Source organism: Arvicola amphibius, chromosome 12 (genome assembly GCF_903992535.2).
Source record: "Arvicola amphibius chromosome 12, mArvAmp1.2, whole genome shotgun sequence".
Lineage (NCBI taxonomy): Eukaryota > Metazoa > Chordata > Mammalia > Rodentia > Cricetidae > Arvicola > Arvicola amphibius.
Window position 1 is genome coordinate 10,814,187 of NC_052058.2, and position 9,579 is coordinate 10,823,765.

Genomic DNA, 9,579 nt, shown 5'->3' on the forward strand with positions numbered 1-9,579 from the left:
ACAGTCCATGCGGAGTCATTTGTGGCGGTACATGCTTGTAACTCCAGCTTTGGGGGGGGGGTAGGGACAGCAGGGAGACACCAGGGGTCACTCCTTAACCACTTGGGGAGATCTACGTTAGGGAGAGGCCCTGTCTCAAAAGATAAGATGACTTGTTCCCCAGGAGTGCTACCCAAAGTTTTCAGGCCTGCACATATATGAGAACATAAATATTCACATACCTACCTACATAAACACACACACACACATACCCAAGTGTTCATGCATATAGCTACATAAGCCTATATCATAGTTTTCAAAAGAAAGAAAAGACAATATAAAACCAAGTAAGTATAGAAGCCTACTGAGATTTTAAATCAGGGGAGGCTCTGGGCCCGACGTGAGGCTGTTTCTGTCCTTTGCTCTGTGAGGACTCTGACTCAGCCAACCTCTGACCCCTCCTTCTGAAATATGGCCATAAAATAATGGGTCTGTAAACTGCTCTGGGCAATTATGGCACCCCTGGAGTGAAAGTGGGCTGTCATTAGCCACAGTTATGGACACCAGCTTGCCACAGTTGGCTCCCAGCCAGGCTGGGAAACGGCCTTCGCTAGGGGAGGACGCAGGCTCGGTAGGAGGACTAGGCCTGTTTTCCAGCAGGTTTGTTGATATAAATGTGTTCCGCATTAGCCTTTTCCCCTCTCTGTGCTGAGCAAGGATCAGACAGAGCAGGTGGGAGCTAATGGGGGGACGTGAAATTAATACTTTGTTTCCTGGTTCCGCCTTTGTTGTTTTTGCTCAGAGGATTTCTTTCGAATCTTCAAACACAGTTCGGGTACCTTTCTCATCCAGGTTTGTTTAGTTTAGTCTAAGACTTATGGCCAACCAGGTTGGAGTCCCACAAGTTTTCAAACCAAGTTCCTCTGTTTTCGCGGGAAATGCTCTAGGAACACAGGTCTAGAAAGCAGAACAACTAGAAACAATACAGTGTCCAACACCAGCCTTCCTCACCAGCTGTTGACCGCCAACCACAAGACCCCACAGCCGCCAAATGTCAGCCTGACCTTGATCTAGTCAGTTTGTTCAACCAGGAGAGGTGAGCCAGGCCCCCAAACATATCCATCTGCTCATGTTTCCCTGATGACAGTGCTTTTCGCCTGGTGAGAACTGAGTTTTTCTAACGTTTATACCTTCTACAGGTATGAAAGATTATATGACTAGAGCTCACTTCCAGATGTCCCCTGGAAAAGGGGGGTGGGGGCAGAGTAAACAAATCAATTGTTTTCCCCATTGCTGGGATGGGATGATGCTCTGCTTCCTGGGCTATGTGTGGTCTACATCTCACCTGATGTACACAAAGCCCTGGTGTGATCTCCCCAAACCATAAAGAGATTCTTTACTCACATGCTTGGACTTGATAAAAGCACTCCAGGATGGCTTTAGAAGGTTCTGGAAGCTTAAGGTTTCCTCCTTGGTGGAAGAGTTCAGCCATGAAGCCGTTTCACGCTGTACATCAGAGTGTACAAGTGCCAACCCCAACTCCCTGCTCTTTCTTGAAGTTTACTCTTGTTCCAGCTCATCCTCACCCTTTATCTCCTTTAGTTTCTACTTAGCTGGATCCTGGATTTTGCTGTCTGCATTCTGGTCTATCTTCAGGTGGGAAACAGTAAGATAGAGGTAACACCTGTGGGCTTGATGGTGATAGCCCTAAAATAATGGGTTAGACTCCAGGCTTTCACACCCCCCCTCCCCGTGTAAAAACCAGATAAACAGCAACAAGTGTGCCAGAGTATCTTCGTGGACTCTAAAAACTAAGAATCTGCAGTAAGCAAGAGAGTGCCGAATCAAGGAAGCACCCCCTTCCACATGACCTGTGTTCCTTAGGTTCAGGACAGTGCAGATAGGAGAATGTTTCCCAATTCTGGTTTCTGGGAGGTGACAGAAGAAAATTAGTGGATCTTGTACACAATGTTCTGGCTCATTTGGATTGTCTAGGACACCAGTTCCTGCCCCGCATGTTTGGAAATACTAGCAGATATGGTGGCGTGGTTCTGGACATCAGGTTGGAAGCTGCTAAAGGTGGTGGTGAGTGTTGAGGTACAGAGTCGGGGGCAGGGGAACTGAGCTGTGTGGATTCCTGAGGAAGGAGAGGAAGGCCCTGAGATGAAGAAGTGTGAGTTAAATGCTTTTAAAAAAAAAAGCTACTGAGGGGGATGGGGTAAGGGACACAGGGAAGACACGGCTCCAGAACAGAACAGAACTGATCTCTCTGTCAGTCAGTCCACTTTCATGAATGAATGGAGCATCCACCTTCATGAATGACTGGAGAGAACTGGTCTGTCAGTCTACCTTCATGAATGACTGAAGCATCTAGGGAAGATAGGCTAGTGGGGTGGGAATGAAACAAGACGAGAGCAGTACATGGATGGAATTGTCAATACATTTAATTAGTTAAAATGTCCTTTTAAGTTCAGGTTTTAGAACTAGATAGCATGTGTTCCCATTGCAAGATATTTAAATTGGTCCTGGGTAATCTTGGGCAAATAACCCCTCGCTCTGAGCCTCATTTTCTCCAGGATCAAATGGCAATGAAGTTTTGTAGATCTCAGTAAAGATCAAAGAAGCCAGTGCACCTGAGTCAATTGGGGGGCATAGTAAAGAAGGGAGACATTCTAGGGCACATACTCCTTGCAGGTAAGCCTCTACTCTGATGCTAGTCCCAACTGCACAGACCATTGTAAAAAGTAGCATTTTTATTTTATTTTTTTCAAACTTTCTTGCAAACGAGGATGGAAACCCTTCTTGAGGGAACAGGTAGACAAAGAATCCAATTTTCAAAATGTTTTGTATCATGAATATGTTTTAAAACACAGCCAAAATGATCTCCCCAAACTGAGTCTATAAAATTGCTTTGAGAAGGGTGGTGTGGAGTAGAGGCAGCACTGGAAGGAGTATATGAATATCCACATTTTCCTGTTCCATAAACTTTGTATGAAATAGACTATCCCACTGGCAGCTTTGTGGCCACACTGTATTGCTTCCCCAGAATCCTCTCTGTCGTTCTAACATCCAGCACGCTGTGCACATGCAGTCTCTCCTGCACATTCAAAAGGGAAGAAGATATGGGATCCTCAGACCTGGCTTTCACAACCTCTTCTGCCAGTATTGGGGTGGGGGAGACCCTCCATATGTAAAAAGATTTTCTTTTTTTAATTATTATTATGATACCCAGATTCCACCACCCAAAACTCCAGCCCAGGAAACTCCTGCCATGGCTCCAGCCAAGAAAGCAATGATAAGTACTTGCTGCTCAGTGCTTGTTTAGATTCCCAAATCCTTGTTTACATAGATTTATTTGGAAAAATAAAGCCTTAAAATAGAAGTTGAAGCTTATCATGTGAAAAACCTCTTCCTATTCACTTCCAAGCAGAGAGCTCCCTGGTTTATTTTTTACTTCTCTTTGAGATAGAGTAGTTTCTGGGAGGAAGCTGATATCAAGGATTGGGACACACAGATCTCAGTGCCAGTTCTCCAGGGATGGTGGAGGGATAACGAGGACTCCTCCATGTTAGTAAGCACAGGTTTGCAGCAATTATTTTCAGAAAGAAAAAGATGGCATTATCATCCCATCCACAAGAGCCCCCTGAGACACTGAAGGGGCAAATGGAGACCTGTACTGGTCTCCGAGACAACTCTCTGCTATTGGAAGCCACACAGGTTCTTCTTGGGCATTCGTCCCAGGCAGGTAAGTCCTCATCTAAGTACTTTGGCTTAATAAAGAAATTCTATTGAAAGAATGAACAAATAAAATTATGACACAGCTAGATTAAGAAAGCCACTGAAACAAACATATGCCAGGTCCCAAACTGTATCTGTGATGGACAGATGTATAGGCCGATAGAAAGCTTTGGAGTCCAAATAGAATTCTGCGTTTTCACTATCAATGACAAATATATACTTGATCCACTACAAATAGAAAACAATGATTAGTTCTACTTCTTTAAGAACACCTCTGTCCTTGGTGTACATTCCATCTTTACTTATTGCATAGGCCTAACACAACACTAAAATAGCCCTTACATTAATCCTACACTATCCCTACCCTACAAAAAGCCTAACCATACCATACCTTAACAATAGCCCCAAAAATACCCTACAATAAGACTAACCCTACCTTACTCTAACCCTAAACCCACATAGCCCTGACCCTACCTGGACCATAAACCTAACCAACGGTACCATAATCCTACCATATCCTAACCCTATATTGCCATAACACTAGCCCTAACCCTACACAGATCCTGACCCTATATAGCCCTACCCAAACCTAAACCTAACCCTACCCTAACCCTACTCTGACCCTAACCCCACCCTACCCTAAACATAACCCTACCCTAACCCTACTCTAATCCTAACATACCCTAATCCTACCCTAACCCTACCCTAACCCTAACCCTACCCTACCCTAACCCTAACCCTACCCTACCTTACCCTAACCCTAATCCACATTTCTAAAGGTTATACTTTACCACACTTAACAACTGTTTACAATTCACTCTTTAGTATCATTTTAATTCTTTTTAAAAAGATTAATTTTTATTTTATTTATATGAATGTTTTGCCTGAATACATGTATTGTACTGTATGGTGTAGGAAGTCCTTCTGTCTATGTGTTGCTTTCATTGGTAAATAAAGGAACTGCTTTGGGCCAATAGCAGAGCTGAAGGGAACAGAGCTAGGTGGGAAAACTAAATGGAATTCTGGAAGGAAGGATGCAGAGTCAGAGGGATGCCATGATCTGCTGCCGAAGATTGACATGCTGAAACTTTGCTGGTAGGCTACAACCTTGTGATGATATACAGGTTAATAGAGATGAGTTAAATTAAAATGTAAGAGTTAGCCAATAAGAAGCTATAGCTAATGGGCCAAGCAATGTTTTAATTAATAGAGTTCTTGTGTGATTGTTTTGGGTTTTAGATAGCCTGGCAGCTGGGATGAACAAGTGGGCCCTCCTCCTACAACTGTGTGCATGCATGAAGTTTGTGAAGGCCAGAAAGAGAACCAGAGCCCCTAGAATTGTACTTTTGGATAGTTTTGGTCACCATGTGGGTACTGAAAACTGAACCCAGGTCCTCTGCAAGAGTAACCAGTGCCCTTAACCTCTGATAAGTCTCTCCAGCCTTCTTATCAAAATGCTCTTTTTAAAATAGTATTTTTTAATGTTGTCATTATGTTATACATTTTTCTCCACTACCCTCCCTTCCTCTCCTCTCCTCTTCCACCCTCTCTTGTGATCCCCCATGTTTGCAATTTACTCAGATCTTATCTTTTTCTCTTTCCTATTTAGATCCTTGTATGTCTCTCTTAGGGTCTTCTTTGTTGTCTAGGTTCTCTGGGGTTGTGAACTGTAGGCTGGCTTTTCTTTGCTTTATGTCGAAAAGCCACTTATAAGTGAGTACATATTATATTTGTCTTTCTGGGTCTGGGTTACCTCACTCAATATGTCTTTTTCTAAATCCATCCATTTGCCTGCAAATCTAAAGATGTCATTATTTTTACAGTTGAGTTGTACTCCACTTCTTTAAGGCCACATTTCCACATAGGAAGGAGAAAGAACAGAGTAACTTCCTGAAAAGCCATGTGCCCCTCTGAGGTAGTCTGAGTTTAACTGGTCAATATAATCTCATAGGGAGAGGCACTATTAGGAGGTGTGACTTTGTTGGAGTGGGTATGGCCTTGTAGGCAGAAGTATGTCACTGTGGGGGTGACATACTTTCCTATGCTCAGGATACTGCCCAGTGAGTCAGTTGGCTTCCTGTTGCCTTTAAGATGTAGTACTCTCAGCTTTAATGCCTTGTCTGTCTGCATGCTATCACACTTCCCACCATGATGATAATGGACTGAACCTCTGAACTGTAAGCCACTCCAATGAAATGTTTTCTTTATAAGAGTTGCTGTGGTCATAGTGTTGTAGTGATGAGGCCAGCAGGCCTGCTTTTCATCCCGTCCGGCTCCCAGCTGCCTGCTAGCTTATGCCCAGAAATAACAACACACAAACTGTATTCATTTAAACACTGCCTGGCCCATTAGTTCCAGCCTCTTATTGTCTAATTCTCACATCTTGATTAACCCATTTCTATTAATCTGTGTAGCACCAGGAAGTGGTGTCTTACCGGGAAAGATTCAGCATGTCTGACCTGGTGGCTGGCTTCATGGCGACTGTCCCAGAGAGGAGAGGCAGGGCAATTGCCCGAGGCATCTGCCTCACTCCCAGCATCCTGTTCTGTCTACTCCACCCACCAATGTTCTAACCTATCAGGCTAAGCAGTTTCTTTATTAATTAACCAATAAAACAACAGATAGATAGAAACACTCCTACATCATAGTGTCTCTTCTCAGAGACAGAAACCTTAATGATGACACCCTTCAAAGGAGACTCATGAAGAGTGGAGTCACCCAGCCCACAGCTCACATCAGGGACACCAGCTAGTCTTGACCAAAAGGAAGGAAGCTAGTGACTGAGTAGGGAGTGACTGCCACAAACAAATGGTTTGCATTTTGCTTTACCCCTGGGAGCAGTTCCTGCCCTGTGGGGTAGAAAGAAGATGACTGAGTGGAGATTTGAACCTGGGCTTAGACTGAGGCACAAGTGAGTTTGGATCATAGTTGTGGCTCCTCCGGAAAATATTTTGGGGAGAGGGCAATTACCAAAATCATCTGATTAACTGCCTCATGCTCATGGTTACTGGCGGTGACAGTAGATAGACACATAAAATGATAAAAAGTTTCCAACATTTTAAGTTAGACACAGTTTCTTCCCATTCTGGCCAGAGCCACTGTTCCTCAATAAACAACTCCCAGGGAATATAAATCAGCCAGAGGCCCAAGGGTTAGGTCTTTGAAAAACAACAACATTAAAAACCAACAAGCTATAAACCCCAAGTCCACACGTGTCCCCAGGAGACCTGCCTTCTGCATTCCCTCTTTCTGCTGAGGACCAAGCGGAATCTCTGGGAAGCCAGTGGCCCTTGGGGTCAGGCTGAGGCTCAGGGAAGAGTTCCACTTGTTGACCAGGGCTGCTGAGAGAAATGTCAGTCCAGGATGTACAGTTACCCATCACGTGTTCCTCTTCCTCCTCCTATTACTCGAGCTGTGGTGCCTTCTAAACGCCAACATGTTTCTGGAAACACCTCTCGAAGGGGCAAAAGTGGATTCAATTCGAAGAGTGGACAACGGGGCGCTGTTCTTACCAATCTGGAAAAGTTGAAAGGTGAGAGCTGACTCAGATAAAACAAAAAGTGGATTCTCTGCTGGAAAGCCTGGAAAAAATTGAAAAAGAACAAAGCAGACAAGCAGACTTGTCCTCCTCATCCCCTGTAGAGATGAAGAATGAAAAGCCTGAGGAGGAGCAGAGCTGCACCTCTGTGAGGAAAGATGAGACGAACGTCAAGACGGAGTCTGAGGCAGGCGCAGATGCTGCTGCTGAGGGGAGCATCCTGCTGGAGGACGACGACAATGAGGATTGAGGGGATGACCAGCCAGAGGTGATCAAGGACCGTGAGAAAGAAGCTGAGGAAGGAGAGGATGGCAGAGACGGCGCCAATGGGGACGATGACTCCTAAGCACGTAGTGGAGTTTAGAGATCTTATCCCATTATCCATTTACCTAGGCGCTTGTGAGAGATGGAAGTAACACCAGATCCTCTCCGTTAGTCTCTTCAGCACAGTCTCACTGTTCGCCCTTTTTTTTTTATCCTGTGTTCATTGATTCATAATTGCCTTGAGCCTAGTTCCATTCTCACTTCCTTTGATGCTCCTTAGTAGTTTTGTTAAGTCTTACCCTGTAAGTTTTGCTTTTAATTTTGATACCTCTTTGACTTAAAAATAAAAAGATGTATGGTTTTTATCAACTGTCTCCAAAATAATCTCTTGTTATGCAGGGAGTTCAGCTCTTCCTGTTCATATAATTTCAGTGGTTCCTTCCCTAACTACAGAGGCATGTCATTTACTTGTAATCCCTGAGAACAGCTTTGCATTAGAGGTGTGTGTTTTCCCTCACTTGAGTGGGGCTGTTCTACATGAATGTAACCATGTATTTTTGTGAATGAGAGCTGGCATGCCGAATGCATCTTACAGGAAAATAGTGTACTAGCCTTAATATTTGTCTTCTAAAGTTAATACCATGGGTTATTTTTGTGAACAGCCTGATGTTTGGGATCATTTTCTCAAAATAAACAATTCCTTATTAAACCAGGAAAAAAAAAGAGAAATGTCAGTCACAGACTGAGTCTTAGAGGGACTCATAAGGGGTAACTGATCTATTAGCATGAAGGGTGCATCTGGGCCATGTTGCAAGTTGTCCCCCTGAAAACAGAAAGCAGACTTCAGGAGACGGGCAGGTAGAAGAGAGAAGCTCTGGGGCTGGGACTACGGAGGTCATGGAGCTCAGCAGGCCACACCCCCTCCTGTTGTTAATTAATCCTGGGAATAGACTGCTCTGTTGCTTTGATCAGCGCAGAGCTGAGTGTCCTGTCCAGCCCCCTCATCAGTTATGTTCGTTCTCATTTCTCATCTTGGCTTTCATTCGCCAAGTCTCTTCTGTTTTCCGATGGCAGGATCCAGAAGTGAGCTAAGAGCTGTCACCTGACATGGTCAATGCTGGGGACCCGAGGACCATATCAAATTGGCAGGATTGCCATTCCCAATATTGTTTCCCATGAGTTTAAAGCCATTTCCAGCTCTACAAAGCAATGCACGATTTGCGGCAGTCTCATTTTCAGAATCAATGTCATCTTTTCTCCACACTGAGGACCCTGGGTCTCCACAGCATCCATTCTAGAAGCAACTGATGTCACACAGAATGCTGAGCTTTGATTTCCATCTGTGAGAGGCCAGTGATTGGACTCCTAGGCTCTGAATGGTTTGCTGTGAGCATCTTGGCCGACAGTTGTGGAAGGTACAAATGGTTCTTCTTATTTGTGATCCTGTGTCTCCTTGAATTAAACCTCCTTACATCTAGAGACTGTTTAGTCTTTTCTCGAACTCTGGGTTACATTTCAAACAGGCCCCAGGCTTATCCCGATGCGAAGGCTTTGAAACGGCCGTGGTTAATGACTCCACCAGCTGCCTTTCGTCCTCTTTCCTTAGTGACCTCTTTTTAGGAATAACGGCCACCTAATACCTCCCTCTCAAATACTAGGTCAACAGAGAGTCATTTGACTGATTTTTCCATCAACAAGCTGGGGATTTGGGGGTTGGCACACACTGGTTGTATCCATTTCATTCTCCGGCCTCCCTGGGTGGCTGGACCTTTATATTTCTCCAATGAATAGGAGATAACTTGGTTGTGGTATAATGATAGAAGCATTCCACTCCTGCCCTGCCAAGAAGTGCCTTGCTTCTCTGACCCCTCTGCTCACATTTAAGCATAGAAACTATGGCCTGATAGAGTCATTGCTAGCGATATGGTCAGTGTATTTAAATATTGGGTTTGGATTTTCCCTTCTTTATCCATCACTCTTTTGCTCTCTCCCAATTATGACGTAAGTGACTTCAGCCATATCTAAGCATTCATCTAGCCTCCTAGGAGGATTGTTTGCTT

At 44.3% G+C, this 9,579-nt stretch overlaps 1 protein-coding gene across 1 annotated transcript; it reads left to right on the forward strand.

The window, feature by feature from the left end:
• Positions 1 to 3,591: 3,591 nt before the first annotated feature.
• LOC119827695 (heterogeneous nuclear ribonucleoproteins C1/C2-like) lies at positions 3,592 to 7,505 on the forward strand. The gene is made up of 3 exons (XM_038349531.2): positions 3,592 to 3,724; positions 7,130 to 7,249; positions 7,360 to 7,505. The coding sequence occupies exons 1-3, from the start codon at positions 3,592 to 3,594 to the stop codon at positions 7,503 to 7,505; spliced, it is 399 nt and encodes a 132-aa protein (XP_038205459.2).
• The last annotated feature ends 2,074 nt before the right edge of the window (positions 7,506 to 9,579 follow it).

What these genes read in the sequence shown, in the direction of transcription:
- LOC119827695 (XM_038349531.2), top strand. Translation starts at nt 3,592, where the DNA reads ATGGCATTATCATCCCATCCACAAGAGCCCCCTGAGACACTGAAGGGG. An exon ending in TGGGCATTCGTCCCAGGCAG is followed by an intron (nt 3,725 to 7,129) that starts GTAAGTCCTCAT and finishes CTATTACTCGAG; the next exon opens with CTGTGGTGCCTTCTAAACGC. An exon ending in CAATCTGGAAAAGTTGAAAG is followed by an intron (nt 7,250 to 7,359) that starts GTGAGAGCTGAC and finishes CATCCCCTGTAG; the next exon opens with AGATGAAGAATGAAAAGCCT.